The 21,076-nt window shown below is 40.9% G+C and overlaps 1 protein-coding gene across 1 annotated transcript in view; it reads right to left on the reverse strand.

Moving 5' to 3' along the window:
- The window catches only part of LOC136872789 (hemolymph lipopolysaccharide-binding protein), an 80,405-nt gene that overhangs the window by 24,272 nt on the left and 35,057 nt on the right, over positions 1-21,076 (reverse strand). The window contains exons 4-5 of the mRNA XM_067146630.2: positions 3,442-3,581; positions 927-1,080 (exon numbers count right to left, since the gene is read on the reverse strand). Of these exons, the coding sequence (XP_067002731.2) occupies positions 927-1,080; positions 3,442-3,581 (294 nt within the window). The remainder of the gene's footprint in view (positions 1-926; positions 1,081-3,441; positions 3,582-21,076) is intronic.

Raw genomic sequence — 21,076 nt, forward strand, 5'->3', positions numbered from 1 at the left:
GATCCAATAATGTTTAAGGTGTCATGACTGTCATTGGTGAGAGACTCACACTGGATGGTGTTCTAATGCTCATTAAGTTTGTTCTCTGTCCATAGTAGCTCATGCCTACTACCGTCAATTCACTTTTCCATCGATGGCCTCCTCAGTCAATTTTAAATTGTTGGTACCATTCTAGTAACTAGGATCAATTGAAATCTATACAATAACATTTCTTGTGTAGAATTGATTGTACGTAGATATTAGTAATACTTTGGCTTAATAATTATAAAATAAAATAGGAACGAATTGTTGCTGGATTCACGTGAACGTACGACTTTGGTAATTTACATTATTTTCGGTACCTACTACATTTGCTTAAATTCATTTATCTTTGTTGCTTTTACCATAATTATGCTTTCAGTTTGGTAGGTAGGTTTCCGTTGATTCGATAAAGTTCCCCTTTGGCGTGCATTCATGTCACAGGTTTAATGGATACTGTTTGCAGACAGTAGCATGTAAAATACGACTTCTCACTTTGTGTAGTTTATTTCTTTATTTAATAATTTCATAGAAGAAATGAAATTTTCATATCATTCTTCCGAACATTATTTTATGACGTTACTTCTACCTAACATATTATTATACATTTCTTCTTATCAATATCCGCACATAAACTGAGAACGAAGGTTTTCTGGGCACCTGTCCGAACAGTCCTCCTAAAGTATATAGCCTACTACCTGTTGGTGCTACAGTGGTGGTGACAGGTGGCTACTCCTGTCATCACAGTCCTCCTAAAGAATGTACTACCTGTTGGTGCTACAGTGGTGGTGACAGGTGGCTGCTCCTGTCATCACAGTCCTCCTAAAGAATGTACTACCTGTTGGTGCTACAGTGGTGGTGACAGGTGGCTGCTCCTGTCATCACAGTCCTCCTAAAGAATGTATTACCTGTTGGTGCTACAGTGGTGGTGACAGGTGGCTGCTCCTCGGGCAGTCCGCTACTCCTCAGTCTTCTGAGGATGAGTGATCTACTGTCGTCAGTGAACATTTCTGCCCTAAGGGAAACGCCATCCTTCATTTTCTCTTGTGATTTCAGTTCAACCTGGAACAGACATAAATGTTAGCGTTAGTGATATAAACGAAGAAGTGTTGAGTAATTAGGGAGGAAGCCGTTTTAATATTGACATGGCCACTGCTGTACTATCAGGTATTAGAGAATGTTGTTTGGGTAAACGTCATCAATTCCGGTGAGTTTCATGACCACGTTTACTCTGCCTCTCGTATGACTCCGTTCCTCTGATGTCCCTTGCGATCAGTTTACGAAATGAACCATGCACCCCATTCAACAAAATGTGCCCAACCTGGAGGTCGCAAGGTTTGTACGGCACCAAGTGTGCCTGACATATTCGTCCGGGTCCTCACACATACTTTTCTATCAGATATCCGTGTTAGATTTCCAACTGTTACGACTTCCAAGTTGTTCATTTCATAAAGGCTTCCCGAATCCTTCACTTTCTTGCGTTTCATACTCCTTTGTCCCTCCTGTGGATGGGGTAGAAGACCTCCATGTTATCCTCTATCAGTTGTAAGGGGCGAGATAAAGGAGTTTTGGGACGTCACAACATGAGAAAGTGCGCTGGTGAATACGGTTCCAAAAGCTGAGTCTGGCATAGGTCCTGTATAGCGGGCCTTTGTCATTTCTTGTTCTCGATGATATTAGGTTTGCGCAGCCTAGGGAGTCTTTCATTTCCACGTCCTTCGTGGCCGTTGCTTTTCTCTTGCCCATACCTTCATTCTTAGAACGATTTGACCCCGTATTATTTTCGCTCTGACCCCCTGTGGGTGGGGGACCCAGATGAAGAATATACCCACGGTATCCCATGCCTGTCGGAAGAGGCGACTAAAAGGGGCCCAAGAGGCTCTCAATGTGGGTTGGCGACCACCGGACCCTTAGCTGAGTCCTGGAATTGCTTCCACTTACTTGTGCCAGGCTCCTCACTTTCATCTATCCTGTCCGACCTCCCTTGGTCAACTCTTGTTCTTTTCTGATCCCGACGGTATTACAGCATTCGAGGCGTAAGGAGTCTTTCATTTTCACGCCCTTCGTGGCCCTTGCCTTTCTTCGTCTGTTACTTCATTTTTTGAAGTGACGTATCCCTTCTTAAGCCCCTTTGGGTGGGGGACGCAGACGAAGAATACACCCACGGTATCCTCTGCCTGTCGTAAGGGGGGCGACCAACTGATGATTGTATTTGAACCATGAAACTACTTTTGATTAGTACCATCACGCGGGGAACACCATGGGTTGCCTGTACTTGCGAGTAGTACCACTATACTATGTACGAAATAGGTTTGTGATTAGTAGTAGCCGAGAGTGGTTCACTGTGGGTTTCCAGTACCCGTGCGTCGTACCCTTGTGAGCAACACAACGGGTCTGGGCGTTGCCTGTGCCTAGTACCCACTATGTGAGGAATACCACGGGTATACTGGCGCCCGTGATTAGTACACCTAGGTGAGGAACACCATCGGTTTGCGTTGCCTATGTGTGGCGCCATTATGTGAGCAACACCATAGGTCTGCGTTACCTGTACGACGTCCAATACTTGTGACTAGTAGCGTCATGTGTGGAACACCGTGAGTTTACGCTACCTTTGATTAGTACCGCAACTTGAGAAATACTATGGTTCTTCTTTACTAGCGATAAGTGCCATTATGCGGGACGGTTGACATGGATATTCACCCCTTTAGACAAGCATCTTCGATTCAGGATTGGGTTTTGGAAGCAGTCCCTTGGTCTGCAATATTGTTTCTGGGAATGTGAGGCATTTCGCGTCAGATCCACTGAGTGTTTTAAATTCATATTCATCACTTCATTCCTCATCATCACGTTTTGAATTCTGGTCAGTGGTTGAGTTTTGTACTTTTAAATTGTAATCGCATTTCGTCTCATTTCGTACCATAGGGGCCGATGACCTAGATGTTAGGCCCCTCTAAACAACAAGCATTATCATCATCATTTTCGCTCTGATTAGTATTAATATAGAATATTTGCTCAGGTTTACTTCTTAAAACATCAACCGGTTTCTCTTTCCTACGTTTCCGAGGAACCTCAAATGAAATGCAGTCGGCCATCTGTACCAGACGTGGTAATGTAGCAACGTCACATGAAGCAATCAATAACAAACGTTTTACATTGCCTGTAAGTTATTCTTTTAATGCGAAGGAGTCACAAGCACAAATTATTGTTCATATTTCATACTTGGTCAGTGAAACCCATCCAAGTGTGTTATATGACTACACAATTATATACACCACCCTCCATCACGCGTGGCAGTGCGACTGATTCTTGCAGGTAACTTCTAGCAATTCTTTCACTTTAGCCGGGTAATACGCCGAGAATATTAAATAACTGAATATATAAATCAAAAATAGTCATAAGGTTTCCAGAACAGAGTATACTCACCGCTACAAGGCGATGGCCGGACTCATTCCTCGAGCTCGACACGGAGAATTTCGAACTTGGAGATCGTTCGGATTGTCCGGAGACGGTCGGAGACTCCAGAATCATCGCAGACAGAACTAGTAAGAGCAGCATAGCGACACCTGAAGTAAAAAATAAAATAGACTTACTAACTTTTATTCAGGATGGAACTGAAGTTCTTCAAGAGAACGGGGCAGATGGATGGTTTTCTAGGCGAAGTTATTAATGGAGATAATTATATTAGTAGTTCACTGTGAGTACTGCTTAAACCTCAGCTTCCTTACGGAACACTAACTAATTTCGTACTCACTTACCATTGGGGTCTCTATGGGGTAACGTACCGTAGCCTCACAAGAAATACAGAAAAATGCTGAAAGAATCTAGTTCTTGACCGTCCTGCCTTGAAGATCTTCACATACAAGCAAGGTGTCATAGAAAATGTGCTTGTTAAATTGTATGGAAAACTCTAATATACAAAGAACTGTTCCCTTCTTCTTATTGTTTCACTCTGGACAATCATTTGGGGAACTGCGAACGATCTCTGTGATGTAGGATGTGGTACTGATTTGTATTCCACCACATCCGTGATCATTATTGAATCGTAGTACGTTTCCGCTGTCAAGACTTATGCGGCTTCTTTCTTAGGGTTGTTAGTGTAATATATGTGTTAAATTGTTATCGCACCGCGTCTGTTGCTGAGGGAAATGCATTGGCAGCAGTTTTACGAGCATTATCACCTTTGTTTCGGGTGCACTAGTTGAGTGGACAGGTAGGAACGAACGTCTTCATTTATTTTCTCACAAAATTAAACAATTACACAATCGCACATGGCGACAACAAGATTAAAATTTCCTTAACAGAACACGGTTACCTGTTACTCTCACTCTAGGTAATAGTTTGTGTGTAACAGAAACATCTATTCTAGGTGCAGTTGATTATCACAAACGGATGTCTGGATAAGTTTGACTTCGGGAGGACAATTGAGGAACTTTCTTGCAAATACAACTTAATAAGTTTTTTTATACATTTCTGTTCCCGTGTTAGAAATTATTGTTAGAATATCGTGTTCGTTTTCCGTTATTAAATCGTGTAGAGATCATTTACTTCACGACTTAATTACATTTGAAAACGTGCGAGCATGTTATTCTACCAATAATTTTTAGCATAAAAAGGAAATTCTTAGAAGCGACTTAAGTGGTGTTTGCAAGAAAGCTCCTCAATTACATATTTGTCATTAAACATCTCACGTTATCCTCTGCGAATTGCTACAGGAGTCAGCCACGTAAGTACTGAGGTTTATGTATTTATTTATTTAGCGTATGGCATACAAATACATTATTACAAATGAACAACAATAATCAAGGGAGTAAACTACAAACAAACATCTAGACCTTGTATGTACTCAATACATTTTGGGGTTGCTAACAAGAAGTCTTCATATGGCCCTGATGCTGCAGTCCTCCTAATGTGTTCAATAGTTTGTCGAGTACCGAGATACCTGACCAAGACTGCAGTCGAAATGAATTTTGTTCCCCGACATCCCAAATTACTACTAACAAAGAATTCAATGAAAACATACAAAGATAATATTCCGAAGAATTTTCGCACTACATCTACAAATACTCACCAGGAAATTCAGTGATGGCAGCAGCGGAACATGACGACAGTTCATAATTTCTTATCTTATATAGTGAAGACAGCGGGTATTTGACATTCCCCGCAGCACACGAGAGAAGATGTTAGTAGCTGAACTGATTATCGCGGCCATGCGATAATGAGGTCATTTGCTCTTTGACCAGCCGTCCTTATCCCATGATTTCAGCTGGAGTTAATATTCGTCGTGGGCTGACCGAACTCTTGACATGACGTGCAGACGCTGAATTCTCATTTCTACAAAGTCACATGTATGCACATTGTGCGAATTTCTCTAATAAAAAATTCTTGAAAACCGTCACAACATAACCTGGTATTGGGTGGTTTTGATGGTGGTGGTGGTTGTTTTAACTCGGATGTTCTTTTTAACTGCACCGTGCTGTTCGTAGCAGTAACATTGCTCTATTATAATTTATATATCTTTGTTTATTTGTTTTCCTCATTTTTACGTTAAGAAATCATCTACAAACATATTCTTAAACGTTTACGTGTTAGAGCACAGTTTGCATTATTTTACGTTTTTATTAAACATTTAGTATTATAATCGTTTCCATCTCAAACTATAATTCAATTTCATCGAATGCAAATATTAAAAACATTTAAGCTCTTTAGTCTTTTTGCGATTGATAAATCCCAGTAATCTTAAATATACTTCTTTTTTGAGAATGCGGTTCCAGAAAATTTTAGCCTAATGCTACCTTATAATGATTAACTTTCGTCTAATTTGATTGGTATATATTACTGTTAAAATTTTAATTTATATTCACCAACACCATAAGGTTAGGGATAAAATATCATACTTCTAAACATTTACGTAATTGTTACAACACATTTTTCAATATTATTTTCTATTTTTTAAAATTGAAAACTCGAAGGCGTTACAGACATGATTGGCCTAGACCTACCAAATGACCGCTGCTCGTGGTGACGCATGGTCAATGCGACGAATCCTCTCGACCATTATTCTGTTTCTTTTAGACCGGGGCCGCTATCTCACCGTCAGATATATCCTCAGTTCTTCAATTGTAATCACGTAGGCTGACGGGACCTCGAACCAACCCTCAGGTCATGTAAAAATTCCTAACCAACCCGGGAATCGAACTTGAGTCCTCCGGGTGAGAGACGCTATCCCTAAACCCTAGGCCGAAATGTTGAAAACATTAAGGCATTCAGTTAACACTTTATATTGTACCAGTAAAAGAGCCCGACTTTAAGATTTTATTTTAACGTAAGCATGGAATAGTTCTCAGGGCTAAACTGGATGAACACTAGCTAGGGCTTGGTACAGGAGGCAGGGTCCTATCTACAAGAAACATTTTAATCGGATTTGATAAGAGTTTATTCATGAAATGCATATCAAATTGCACATCACCTCATTGTCGATAGGGGTTGTCTTCAACATCGTCCTTTAAATGGTCCGGGTCTCCAGCTCACCGGGCCAAACAGGCTGGAACACGTTCCGGAAGATGCCAAATACTCCGTTCAGATGCGGCCGGACCACCCAGGTTGGTTGCGTATGAATAAGTCTCGAACTTCCGATGTTCGGGGTGATCTCCGATGGTCCCTGAGGATGTTGCAGGTAATCACTCATTACCCAAGTCCAATGTGGCTGATAGAATCAATGTCCACAAAGACTTCGAAAATGTATTCTTCGTCACTCGCAGAATTTACAAGTCAAAGTTCATAAAGACCTTGAATAATTGGTTTCTCACCACTAACAAAATCACAAGTCACTGTCCATAAAGACTTTCAAGAATTCGTTCCTTAACACTCGTGAAAATGACAAGTCCATGTTCATGAAGACTTTGAATAACTTTAGAGTTCAGCACTGGCAGAAATTACAAGTCAATGTCCACTAAGACTTTGAATAATTTTAGAGTTCATCACTGGCAAAAATTACAAGTCTTTGAATAATCACTGGCGAAAATCACAAGTCAATGCCCATAAAGACTTTGAATAATTTTAGAGTTCATCACTGGCGAAAATTACAAGTCAATATCTGTAAAGACTTGGATAATTTTAGAGTTCATCACTGGCAAAAATTACAAGTCTTTGAATAATCACTGGCGAAAATCACAAGTCAATGTTTATAAAGACTTTGAAGAATTTGTCCCTCAACACTCGTAAATATTACAAGTCCATGTTCATAAGACTTTGAATAAATTTAGAGTTCATCACAGGCGAAAATGTAGAGTTCGTCACTGGCAAAACATTACAAGTCACTGTTTATAAAGACTTTGAAGAATTTGTCCCTCAACACTCGTGACTATTACAAGTCCCTGTTCATAAAGACTTTGAATAATGTTTGAGTTCATCACCGGCAAAGATTCACTGTTTATAAAGACTTAGAAGAATTTGTTCCTCAGTAAGACTGTAACCACTCGAAGATAGCCTCTGACGATTACGGCAGCGAGTAGAGCCAGGCTGAATACTCGGCTGTGACTGAACGATCAGGCTAAAGTGAGCCCTCCTTATATTCGGTTTGGGGGCATCTACGTCATCATACAGAGTGATCTCTTGAAGCTGGTTATCTCATGAACCCCTCTACGGATTTTCTTGAGATTCACGCTTTGCAACGTTTATGTTCCTTTAAAATGACATGTCGCTCAAGTCGCTACCATGATTATTAGAGGAGTTTTAAAATTTTCTCCGTCGAATGTTCGTGAAGGTGTGACGCTTGAATCTAGAACATACCAGGTCATATCAGCTACACGTGACGTGCAGGCGGGTGATCTAACTAGCCCCTGCAGCTACGTCACACACACAGCTGTCCTCGACTTGCTCGCTCGTTCCGCCGAATGTAAACAAACCAGGCTTGCTCGGAGTATTACGCGTGATGATTAAATGCAATTAACTATCAAAAAATACGCATGTACAGGTCGTAACCGGTACAATATGGATGGATCCTAAAGGAACCGTTTTAAACTAAGAATTGTATTCTAGAGTGTGTAAATCAATGATCATATTTTTATGATTCAATTCCGTCCTGCCGGAATTCAGTTGTGAATATGGCACACACACACACACACACACACACACACACACACACACACACACACACACACACACACACACACACACACACACACACACACACACACACACACACACACACTACCCCATTTATATGCCATCTAAATGTTTTGCTCTGTAGGCATTGCTCACATTTGTAACATAGGGAACAACTCACAAACAAAGACACGAATACACAAACTATTTGTGATATAAGTCTGCAAGAAAATGTTTTCTCACGATACTTACAATTGTGACAAAAGTTGAATTTATCATCACACTTCGATGGACAGAAATTAGTGCCTGCACATTACACAATTTAACAGCACTTGTAGTCTCTGAAACGTTAGCCACTTATAAATGGTTTTCAATGCTCTTCATAAATGTGAGAAATTCTACTGAATTGGGAAGTGCCTTCTTCATGCATTGTGTTTCTTTACAAGTAATTTCTCAAAGTTCCTCAAGGAATACTCTTCTTCTTTTTAAATTACATAAACTGGATTGTAAATAAGAGGTACATATCTTTATTTAGTTTAATTTCCGGGATGAACCGTGTAGTAGTTTTCTATACATCAGGTACAGTTTGCCGACGTTTCGAATACATTGCAGTATTCTTTGTCAAGGCGACTGAAATACCCCTACTCGATCCGAGGTAATCAGTCTCCCACGCAGCAAGTACTACACGGTTCAACCCGGAAATTAAACTAAATAATTCTTCACACCATGGAAGCTTCACCTCTAAGAGGTACATATCTCTTCATATGGTTTTGTGTGTATTTAGAGATTTAGTATGGATGTAAAAGAGAGGGAATTTAAGATTCTGAAAAAAAAAACCACAATTAGCCTATAGCATGTTTCCAGCATATTGGACCCCCACCGAGGTTACTTGAAGAGAGAACTGGAAAATTCCCCCCCCCCCCCAAAAAAAGAAGGAAATAGCTCGATTTGTTCTGAGTGATTCCCTACACAAGAGTACCGTTGCGAATATCTTTACAAAGGTCGGGCAGGGTGGACTTCGGAGAAAGGAGGCAAGCTGTTCAACTCCGAGCTGTCAGCGGAGAGATGGCAAGAATGATTTTAGTAAACGAACAAGACTGAGTGGTGTCTTTAAAAGTAGGAAAGAACAACTATGAAAGTGTTGGAATTTGAGAGGACAAATTAGGGTAAATAGAGTTTTATAGAAAGAGTAGTTGGAGATCGGTTATTTTACCAAGGAAAACGTTTAATATATTTTCATGTTCTCTGGAATTACTCAAGAAAAGACAAGGATAGCAACAAAACGGGTATCAGCCACGCTGGTGAGTGATTGATTTAATGAATTATTGTTTGTGTCATTGATTGATTGAAGATTGATCAATTGATGGATTGATTGATTGATTGATTGATTGATTGATTGATTGATTGATTGATTGATTGAGTGAGTGATTGATGGGTTGATCGATCGATTGATTGATTGATTGATTGATTGATTGATTGATTGATTGATTGATTGATTGATTGATTGCATTCTTGTTGGGTCATATCGATTTCCAGAAGACATAGGCATTGTAAGCATGTTGATCAAGTATACTGTAAAAATTCCTGACTGATTATCATTCTGTCTTCACCTTGCATGCGCATGAGTAGTATAATTGGATGGTTCTGCCGCACCTCCGCCTCCGCCTCCGCCGCCCGCGGGAAATTTGAATTTTGGCGGGAAATTTGAATTTTGGCGCGAGATTTGAATTTGTAAACAAAGCCACGTGCTTTTTGACAGCTGTCATCGACAACAACGCAACGCTAACCTCACTGCTGCCATCTTGACGGGCCTAAACCTCACTAGTGCCAACTTAACCTAACTAGCATGAGGTAAACAAAGCCACGTGTTTTTTGACAGCCACGTGCTTTTTGACAGACAACAACGCATCGCTAACCTCAGTACTGCCATCTTGACGGGTCTAACCTTAGTGGTACCAACTTAACCTAACTAGCATGAGGTAAACAAAGCCATGTGCTTTTTGACAGCCACGTGCTTTTTGACAGATTTGTAAACAAAGCCACGTGCTTTTTGACAGACAACAACACATCGCTAACCTCAGTACTGCCATCTTGACGGGCCTAAACCTTAGTGGTACCAACTTAACCTAACTAGCATGAGGTAAACAAAGCCACGTGCTTTTTCACAGCTACCATCCGCCATCATTAAACTACAGAGCGCTGTGCTGCCCTCTTGCGTCACCTGTCATCGGCAGTGCTGCCATCTAGGCGGGCCTAAACCTTAGTGCTACCAACTTAACCTCACTAGCTCGAGATAAACAAATCCACGTGCTTTTTGACAGCCACGTGCTTTTTTTTTGACAGCTGTCATCAGCCATCTTTGAGCACCGTGCTGCCCTCATGCGGGGCAATTTCGTCAGCTGTCATCCGCCATCTTTAATCCAGAGAGAACAGTGCTGCACTCTATGTGGTGGCGGCAATTTGAAAAATTCTATGTGCTCTTGTTGGGAAACAAAGCCAGTGCAGCTGTCATCGGCCATCTTTGAGCGCTGTGCTGCGGGCAATTTCGTCAGCTGTCATCCGCCATCTTTAATCCAGAGAGAACAGTGCTGCACTCTATGTGGTGGCGGCAATTTGAAAAATTCTATGTGCTCTTGTTGGGAAACAAAGCCACGTGCAGCTGTCATTCGCCATCTTTGAGCGCTGTGCTGCGGGCAATTTCGTCGGCTGTTATCCGCCATCTTTAATCCAGAGAGAACAGTGCTGCACTCTATGTGGTGGCGGTAAATTCCACGTGCTTTACAAACCTATGCGCTTTTCTGACAGCTGTCATCCGCCATCTTTGAGAACAGTGCTGCACTCTATGTGGCGGTAGCAAATTCCACGTGCTCTACAAAGCCACATGCTCTTTTGACAGCTGTCACCCGCCATCTTTGAGCACTATGCTGCGGGCAATTTCGTTAGCCGTCATCCACCATCTTTAATGAACAGAGCACCGTGCTGCCCTCATGCGGGGCAATTTCGTTAGCTGTCATCCGCCATCTTTTAATGAACAGAGCACCATGCTGCTCTCTGTAGTAGCGGGTAATTTGAAAAGTTCTGTTAGCTGTCATCCGCCATCTTTAATCACCGTGCTGCCCCGGTGACGGCAAATTCCACGTGCTCTTGTTTGGAAACAAAGCCATGTGCAGCTGTCATCCACCATCTTTAATCACCGTGCTGCCCGGTGACGGCAAAATCCACGTGCTCTTGTTTGGAAACAAAGCTATGTGCAGCTGTCATCCGCCATCTTTAATCACCGTGCTGCCCTCTATGTGGTGGCGGTTAATTCTATGTGCTTTACAAACCTATATGCTTTTCTGACAGCTGTCATCCGCCATCTTTAAGCTGTAAATCCCCGATTCTCGTGTTAGAAGTTGTAAAACAGATTCTTAATCCGAGTTCTTTGACGTCAGGAAGGGCAACCGGTCGAAACAATAGTGTATGACGTGAGAGGCTAGATACTGCCAGTTTTGCATCAGGAAGGGCGACTAGTCTTAAAACAAATTCTTGTGATTTAAAAATCTTAGTTTTGCGTCAGGAAGGGCATCCGGCCGTAAAACAATAGTTCGTGATTTAAAATCTAAGAAGTGCATCCAGCTGTAAATCCCCGATTCCCCGTGTTAGACGTTGTAAAACAGATTCTTAATCCGAGTTGCCAGGAAGGGGCAACCGGTTGAAAACTATAGTGTATGAGGTTAGATACTGCTAGTTTTGCATCAGGAAGGACAACTCAACAAATTCATGCGATTTAAACACATTTTTATTCCCAAGAGAATCGAACCCGAGACTACCGGGTGAGAGGCATGCATACTGTAGGCTACAGATTTGTTCTACAGTCCTTGAAGCATCGGCACAGTCATTCTGAGCGAGTTGTGTGGAATGCGTGTGTTAGCTGAAATTGTACACGTATCTTCCGGCTCGACCTTGAACGAGGACACTGCGTGCTTGTAACTCGCGAACGTCTTCTTAGCTGAGTCCCTATGTAAGCTCTTAAAACACAGTACTAATTAAGGTTGTAAAATATTCTAAATAGTACTCCTCTGTGGTGTAGTAGTTAGCTGCTACCCTCGGAGGTCCGAGTTCGATTCCTGGCTCTGCCACGGAATGTGTAGCATTTAGCCTATGTAAGTTCCTAACGTAAAATATCATGATTGTACGGAGAGGTTAAAACACACACAGTGCCTACTCCTATCGAAAGAACCTGCACGGTACCGGCATGTAGGCTTCTCCTGGTGAAGGAGCCTGCACATAGTTTAACGCCCCCATCAACAGCCCTTACTTAATGCTGGCTTTCTTGCACACCCCGCCTCACACCATAGTTTTACGACCGGCTGCCCTTCCTGACTAGGATTTTAAATCGCAGTATACGTGATAAATTTGTTGTAGCGGGTTTTATAACTAGATATCCCGGTACCGACACATAGCCTACTCCCGCTGAAGAAGCCTGCACAAGGCTTATTGCCTCCATCCGACAAATGAATCACCGTCAAGTCTTGTACTCAAAAAATCATTTTCGAAGGAGTCTGCACAAGGTTTAACGTCCTCACACCATAGTTTTATACGACCGGTTGCCCCTCCTGACTAGGATTTTAATTCGATATCCCGACATAGCCTACTCCTACCGAAGAAGCCAGCTTAACACCTCCATCCGACAAATGAATCACCCTCAAACACTCTTCAATCATTCTCGCTACTTCGGAAGATAGCGGGTTCGAACTGGAAGCCGTAAATGTTAGGCGAGGGACCTGTGCGATCGTCATAACATGATCTAGCTAGATGCCCTTCCCGACGGTATAAGTTGCCAGGATTTGAATCGCGTACCCCGACTAGAAGAAGACTGCACATAGCTTAACGCCTCCATCCGACGAATGAATCACCCTCAACACTCTTCAATCATTCTCGCTACTTCGGAAGATAGCGGGTTCGAACTGGAAGCCGTAAATGCTAGGCGAGGGGCCTGCGCGATCGTCATTACATGATCTAGCTTTAGCTCGATACCTACAGGTAAGGAATACCGCGGATGTACCCTCGAGAAGTCGAGGATCACACGCTAACTTTCCAAGGCTCGAACTCTTAAATTCTGACACCTCGGCATCAACAGGAGGTTCGAATACGTCAGCCTGCAGGTGGGTGCTCTTGTTGCATTCGTTCCGACTGTACCGCAGTTGTCAGCTCAGCGATTTTTCCACATCCGCTTGGTAACAAGCAGAATATTTAGCCGCTGCAGCCTGCGCGAAGTGCTTACAGTTCTCTGTATGCGTTTATTACGTACGAACACACATCTCCCGTCTGCTGTGAATATTATTCTTCAGCCTTTATCTTAAGGTAAGGTAGAAGTGTTAGTTACTTTTTTTTATTCGCAAAGCAACTTCTACGCTAGACATCTACATTCATATATGTTTGTTCTTTTTAGGTACCGTTCGAAAGTACACAATTTTATTCATCCCAGTAACAGTCTGCAGCACGTGCATTTTTTAAAAAGGTATGTTTTCGAACTTTGAGTTATAAAGATAACTAGGTTAGATGATGCATCCTACACTACATTCATATATGTTTCTTCTTTTTTTAGGTACGAGCAGAATATTATCATTCGAGTTTCAGGCTTGAACGCATGCATTTTATTCATCCGAGTAACAGTTTGCAGCGCGAAGATTTTAAGGTATGTCTGACCTCTATTCATTGAAACTTGGTTTCTTCTAAAACATCGTAACTTTAGTCTATTGATAAATAGTTGTTCTCTTTAATCCTCACGCGGGGTACGTACATAGCTATGTCCGCCCTCAACAGGCTGAAACTTGGTTTCTTCTAAAACATCATAACTTTAAGCAATTGATAAATAGTTGTTCTCTTCAACCCGCGTACTATAGACGTGGTATAATTTCAAACATGTACACATAGCTATGTCTGACCTCAACGGGTTGAAACTTGGTTTCTTCTAAAACATCATAACTTTAGTCTATTGATAAATAGTTGTTCTCTTTAATCCTCACGCTATAGACGGGGTATCATTTCAAACAGGCACACATGGCTATGTCTAACCTCAACGGGTTGAAACTTGGTTTCTTCTAAAACATTGTAACTTTAAGCTATTCATAAACAGTTGTTCTCTTCAACCTGCATACTATAGACGAGGTATAGCTATGTCTGCCCTCAACAGGTTGAAACTTGGTTTCTTCTAAAACATCATAACTTTAAGCAATTGATAAATAGTTGTTCTCTTCAACCCGCATACTATAGACGTGGTATAATTTCAAACACGCGCACACATAGCTGTGTCTGCCCTCAACAGGCTGAAACTTGGTTTCTTCTAAAACATCGTAACTTTAGTCTATTGATAAATAGTTGTTCTCTTTAATCCTCACGCTATAGACGGGGTATAATTTCAAACAGGCACACATGGCTATGTCTGACCTCAACGGGTTGAAACTTGGTTTCTTCTAAAACATTGTAACTTTAAGCTATTCATAAACAGTTGTTCTCTTCAACCTGCATACTATAGACGAGGTATAGCTATGTCTGCCCTCAACAGGTTGAAACTTGGTTTCTTCTAAAACATCATAACTTTAAGCAATTGATAAATAGTTGTTCTCTTCAACCCGCATACTATAGACGTGGTATAATTTCAAACACGCGCACACATAGCTGTGTCTGCCCTCAACAGGCTGAAACTTGGTTTCTTCTAAAACATCGTAACTTTAGAGTATTGATAAATAGTTGTTCTCTTCAACCCGCATACTGTAGACGTGGTATAATTTCAAACACGCGCACATAGCTATGTCTGCCCTCAACAGGCTGAAAATTGGTTTCTTCTAAAACATTGTAACATTAATCTATTGATAAATAGTTGTTCTCTTCAACCCGCGTACTATAGACGTGGTATAATTTCAAACACGTACACATAGCTATGTCTGACCTCAACGGGTTGAAACTTGGTTTCTTCTAAAACATCATAACTTTAGTCTATTGATAAATAGTTGTTCTCTTTAATCCTCACGCTATAGACGGGGTATCATTTCAAACAGGCACACATGGCTATGTCTGACCTCAACGGGTTGAAACTTGGTTTCTTCTAAAACATTGTAACTTTAAGCTATTCATAAACAGTTGTTCTCTTCAACCTGCATACTATAGACGAGGTATAGCTATGTCTGCCCTCAACAGGTTGAAACTTGGTTTCTTCTAAAACATCATAACTTTAAGCAATTGATAAATAGTTGTTCTCTTCAACCCGCATACTATAGACGTGGTATAATTTCAAACACGCGCACACATAGCTGTGTCTGCCCTCAACAGGCTGAAACTTGGTTTCTTCTAAAACATCGTAACTTTAGAGTATTGATAAATAGTTGTTCTCTTCAACCCGCATACTGTAGACGTGGTATAATTTCAAACACGCGCACATAGCTATGTCTGCCCTCAACAGGCTGAAAATTGGTTTCTTCTAAAACATCGTAACTTTAGTCTATTGATAAATAGTTGTTCTCTTTAATCCTCACGCGGGGTACGTACATAGCTATGTCTACCCTCAACGGGCTGAAACTTGGTTTCTTCCGTAACTTTAGAGTATTGATAAATAGTTGTTCTCTTCAATCCTCATACTATAGACGTGGTATAATTTCAAACACGTATACATAGCCATGTCTAGTCTCAACGGGCTGAAACTTGGTTTCTTCCGAACATCGTAACTTTAGTTGTTCTCTTCAATCCTCATGCTATAGGCCTAACTCACAGCCATGTCCAACCTCTATACGCTGAAACTTGGTTTCTTCCGTAACTTTCACCTAATCTCTATCGGTCGTTCTCTTTTCAGATGTTCCCCTGCTGCGAGGAATGTAATGTAACGTTTGCAAGGCGTGATAACTTCATGCGCCATATGAAATCAAAACACCCTAGCATAACATCTGCTTTATGTAAAGTTTGTAGTGTGTATTTCGCTAACGTAGAGCGATATGAGGATCACTTAGCAGAGGTACATCAAATATCTACTCGCCCTCAGGTAGTAGTAGGGAAAAAGCGTGCAGCTACTGATGTAGCTGTAGAAAGTACTAGTAGTAAAAAACCTAGAAAAAATCATGAACAGATGTCCCCCTGCTGCGAGGAATGTAATGTAACGTTTTCAAGGCGTGATAACTTCATGCGCCATATGAAATCAAAACACCCTAGCATAACATCTGCTTTATGTAAAGTTTGTAGTGTGTATTTCGCTAACGTAGAGCGATATGAGGACCACTTAGCAGAGGTACATCAAATATCTACTTGCCCTCAGGTAGTAGTAGGGAAAAAGCGTGCAGCTACTGATGTAGCTGTAGAAAGTACTAGTAGTAAAAAACCTAGAAAAAATCATGAACTTCAAACTATTCACTGCGAGCACTGTAACACTGATGTACCATCTTCGCATTTTCAGGGGCACTTACGGAGTAATGCGCATAAAAATAATGCGTGTAGAAGTGGTAGTAACGCAAACATCGAGGAAATTAATACAGCATTTAAAAGTAGGATTGCTAGTTACCGAATTCGCACGAGTCAAAAGTTTCAGAGCACTTCAAACTTTTTAAATTGCGTTCAACCGGATGTACAACAGCTTCTTGCTAAATCTTTGTCCAATCATAGTTTATTTAAAGTTAATTTTGAACTTTTCGCCTTGTACATTAAAAGCACGGATGAATCCGAAATAACGGACATTAAATCATTTAATACGAAGAATTTTATCATAAGTCAGTCGACTAATTTTGGTGATGTACTTAGGGATGTCTCTAACATTATTTCAACTAAGAGCGAGGAATTTCAGGAAAAGGAATCAGGGTGGGCTTTAGTTGAAATAATGTATCTAGAAGTTAACATCAATAAGTACAATCCCATGCGAGGTTCATCGTACATTGAGCTGCCGACATGGATTCAGCGAAAAGAAGCTGTTGTAAACATCCAAAACAATGACGAAGCATGTTTTGCATGGGCGGTGATGTCAGCTTTAAATCCTGTGAAACGGAATGTAGCGAATAGAACATCATCGTATCCACACTATTCAACGCAGCTAAATTTCGATAGTATAGAATTTCCTGTACAGATAAAGGATATTAAGCACTTTGAGGAACTAAATAACATTAGTATTAATGTAAATGGTGTAGAGAAAAAGTCTGTAGTAGGTCCTCTGTATTATACATGTCATAAGAAGAGTACTCACGTTAATTTACTCTATATTGAAAACAGTGAGAATAGCCACTTTTGCTGGATTAAAAATCTGAGTAGACTTGTTGGCAGTCAGTTGTCAAAACGTAATGGTAAAAAGTGGCTATGTGATGGATGCTTGCAGTATTTTAAAACTGAAGATCAGTTAACGAAGCACTCCAAGAATGACTGCACTCATGTACGTACAGAGATACCTACTACAGGTAATAATGTTTTAAAATTTACAAATTTTCACAAGCAGATGTGGGTACCGTTCGTGATTTATGCAGACTTTGAAGCCATCCTCACGCCATGCAACACATGCTCACCTAATCCTGACAACTCTTTCACTAATACTACGCACATGCATGTCCCGTATAGCTTCGCGTATTACATCAAGTGTAGTTACGATAGTACGCTTAACAAGTTAGAGCTGTATCGAGGACATGATGCTGCTAAAGTATTTTTAGAAATACTTGAAAGTGATGCAGTTCGTCTCGGTCGTATTCTGAATAGTAATATTCCTGTGAAGCCACTCACCGAAATTCAGTTAAATGATCATGAACGTGCTACAAAGTGTAGCATTTGTGATGGGGAATTTTCCGAAAATGACCCTAAAGTTTTTGATCATGATCATTTAACTGGTTTCTACAGATGTGCCGCTCATTATAGCTGTAATCTTAAGTATAGAGTTCCTAAATTTATCCCTGTAATTTTTCATAACTTATCTGGTTACGACTCTCATTTCATCATTTCACAATTTGGAGCTTCGGATGAAAAAGTAGATATAATCCCTCAGAATAAAGAGCGGTACATTGCGTTTGCAAAGTCTGTAAAAGTAGATGCTGAGCATTCTATAAAACTGAGATTCCTTGACTCGTTTCGCTTTATGGCGAGTAGCCTCGATAAACTTTCTAGTCATTTACAGCCTGAACAATTTACAGAAATTCGACGCGTTTTCCCTGAAGAAGCGCAGTTTAATTTACTTCGGCGTAAGGGTGTTTTTTGTTATGAATATCTCGACTGCTTAGACCGCCTCGAAGAACGTGCCTTACCATCGAAACAATCCTTTTACAGCTCGCTGAATTCAGCAGATATTAGTGATGATGACTATTTACATGCGCAACATATCTGGGAGCAGTTCCACATTCAAACGCTGGGTGAATACTCTGATTTATATTTAAAGACAGATGTACTTTTGTTAGCTGATGTTTTTGAAAATTTTCGCTGTGTTTGCATGAACACCTACAGCCTTGACCCATGTCAGTATTTTACTGCACCTGGGTTAAGTTGGGACGCGATGTTAAAATACACGCGTGTGAATTTGGAACTGCTGTCCGATATCGATATGGTGCACTTTATAAAAGCATCCATTCGAGGCGGTCTGAGTCAGTGCAGCGGCCGGTATTCGAGTGCTAATAATAAGTACATGCCGAGTTTCGATTCCAGTCAGGAATCTCGGTATATCGTTTACCTCGATGCTAATAATCAGTATGGGTGGGCGATGAGTCAGCATCTACCGGTGAGTGGTTTCCGCTGGCTGACGCAGTGCGAAATTGATGCTTTACAGCTACACGCCCTAGGTGATGAAGCTGATAAAGGTTATTTCCTCGAAGTTGACTTACAGTATCCTAAAGAGTTACACACTTCTCATAATGACCTACCGTTCTGCCCTGAAAATATGAAGTCCCCGTACATTGCATCAACGACGAAAATGCTCATTGCTAATTTATGCGATAAATCTAAGTATATCATTCATTACCGAAATCTAAAACAGTGTTTGCAGCATGGTTTGAAGTTATCCAAAATTCATCGCGTACTAGAATTTAATCAGTCACCGTGGCTAAAGCCATATATCGATCTGAACAATAATTTAAGAACGAATGCGGTTAACGAGTTTGAAAAAGATTTCTACAAGCTCATGAATAACAGTGTGTTTGGTAAGACTATGGAGAATGTTGACAAACGCGTTGATGTAAAATTGATTACAAACTGGGATAATATTAAGAAAAGGTATGGTGCTAACTATTTAATAAGTAAACCAAATTTCCACAGCTGCACCATCATACATGAGAATTTAGTTATTATACAGATGAATCGTGTCAAGGTTAAGTATGACAAACCTACCTACGTCGGCTTCACAGTACTTGAATTGGCTAAAACACTCATGTATGAATTCCATTACGATTATATGATGAAGAAGTACGCGCATAATGCGCAATTGCTCTACACAGATACCGATTCGTTTATTTATCAAATCAAAACTGATGACTATTACAATGATATAAATCCTGACTTGGGTAGGTTTGATACGAGTAACTATCCTGCAGATAATCAATATCATCTGCCGCTAGTGAACAAAAAGGTTCTAGGTAAAATGAAAGATGAATGTGCTGGGAATATTATCGATTCATTTGTAGGTACTAAATCCAAGTCATATTGCATAAAACTCTTAAATGAATTACAAATAAAGAGATTGAAGGGGGTTAAAAAGAATGTCGTTCAGAATCAGCTAAGTTTTGAAAACTATAACAATTGCATTAAAAGTAATCCACCTGTTTTGCATAAGCAAATGTCTGTCATTAGAAGCAAGAAGCACCAGTTGTACACACATTTAATTAGTAAGGTAGCCCTTAATAGCGATGATTGTAAACGGTTTGTCATCCCAAATTCTACCAACACGCTAGCCTGGGGGCATAGTAGTATTGATAAGTACTACTTTACATAAACATTATGCTAGAGGTGTGTGTGTGTACTTACGTTACGCTGTCTTACATCACAATTCGGGAGAGGAACGCTGGTACGGCAAGTCTAAACTTGTACATTCAAGAATTGCATCGAGAAGTACGCTAGGGTAAAATGATTCGAGATAAAACTTGTACATACAAGATGTAAATAAATAATGTAGAATTGGCATATTCTTTTATTTTAGGTTAGGTATCACCTTCCTCCCGCTCCTTATTTGCAGGATAGAGTTTTTGTTTATTACTCATGGAAGAAAGAAGGTGATGAGCAGTTTCGTAAGTATAGTTCGGTAAGTATCTCGAGAGCAGAATTTTTTTTTTTGTCAAAAAAGCACATAGCTTTGTAAAGCACGTAGAATTTGCTACCACCGGGGCAGCACTGTTCTCTCTGGATTAAAAGCTTTGTTTCCAAACAAGAGCACGTGGAATTTGCCGTCACCGGGGCAGCACGGTGATTAAAGATGGCGGATGACAGCTAACAGAACTTTTCAAATTACCCGCTACTACAGAGAGCAGCATGGTGCTCTGTTCATTAAAAGATGGCGGATGACAGCTAACGAAATTGCCCCGCATGAGGGCAGCACGGTGCTCTGTTCATTAATGATGGTGGATGACGGCTAACGAAATTGCCCGCAGCATAGTGCTCAAAGATGGCGGGTGACAGCTGTCAAAAGAGCATGTGGCTTTGTAGAGCACGTGGAATTTGCTACCGCCACATAGAGTGCAGCACTGTTCTCAAAGATGGCGGATGACAGCTGTCAGAAAAGCGCATAGGTTTGTAAAGCACGTGGAATTTACCGCCACCACATAGAGTGCAGCACTGTTCTCTCTGGATTAAAGATGGCGGATAACAGCCGACGAAATTGCCCGCAGCACAGCGCTCAAAGATGGCGAATGACAGCTGCACGTGGCTTTGTTTCCCAACAAGAGCACATAGAATTTTTCAAATTGCCGCCACCACATAGAGTGCAGCACTGTTCTCTCTGGATTAAAGATGGCGGATGACAGCTGACGAAATTGCCCGC

This window comes from Anabrus simplex, chromosome 4 (genome assembly GCF_040414725.1).
Source record: "Anabrus simplex isolate iqAnaSimp1 chromosome 4, ASM4041472v1, whole genome shotgun sequence".
Classification (NCBI taxonomy): Eukaryota; Metazoa; Arthropoda; class Insecta; order Orthoptera; family Tettigoniidae; genus Anabrus; species Anabrus simplex.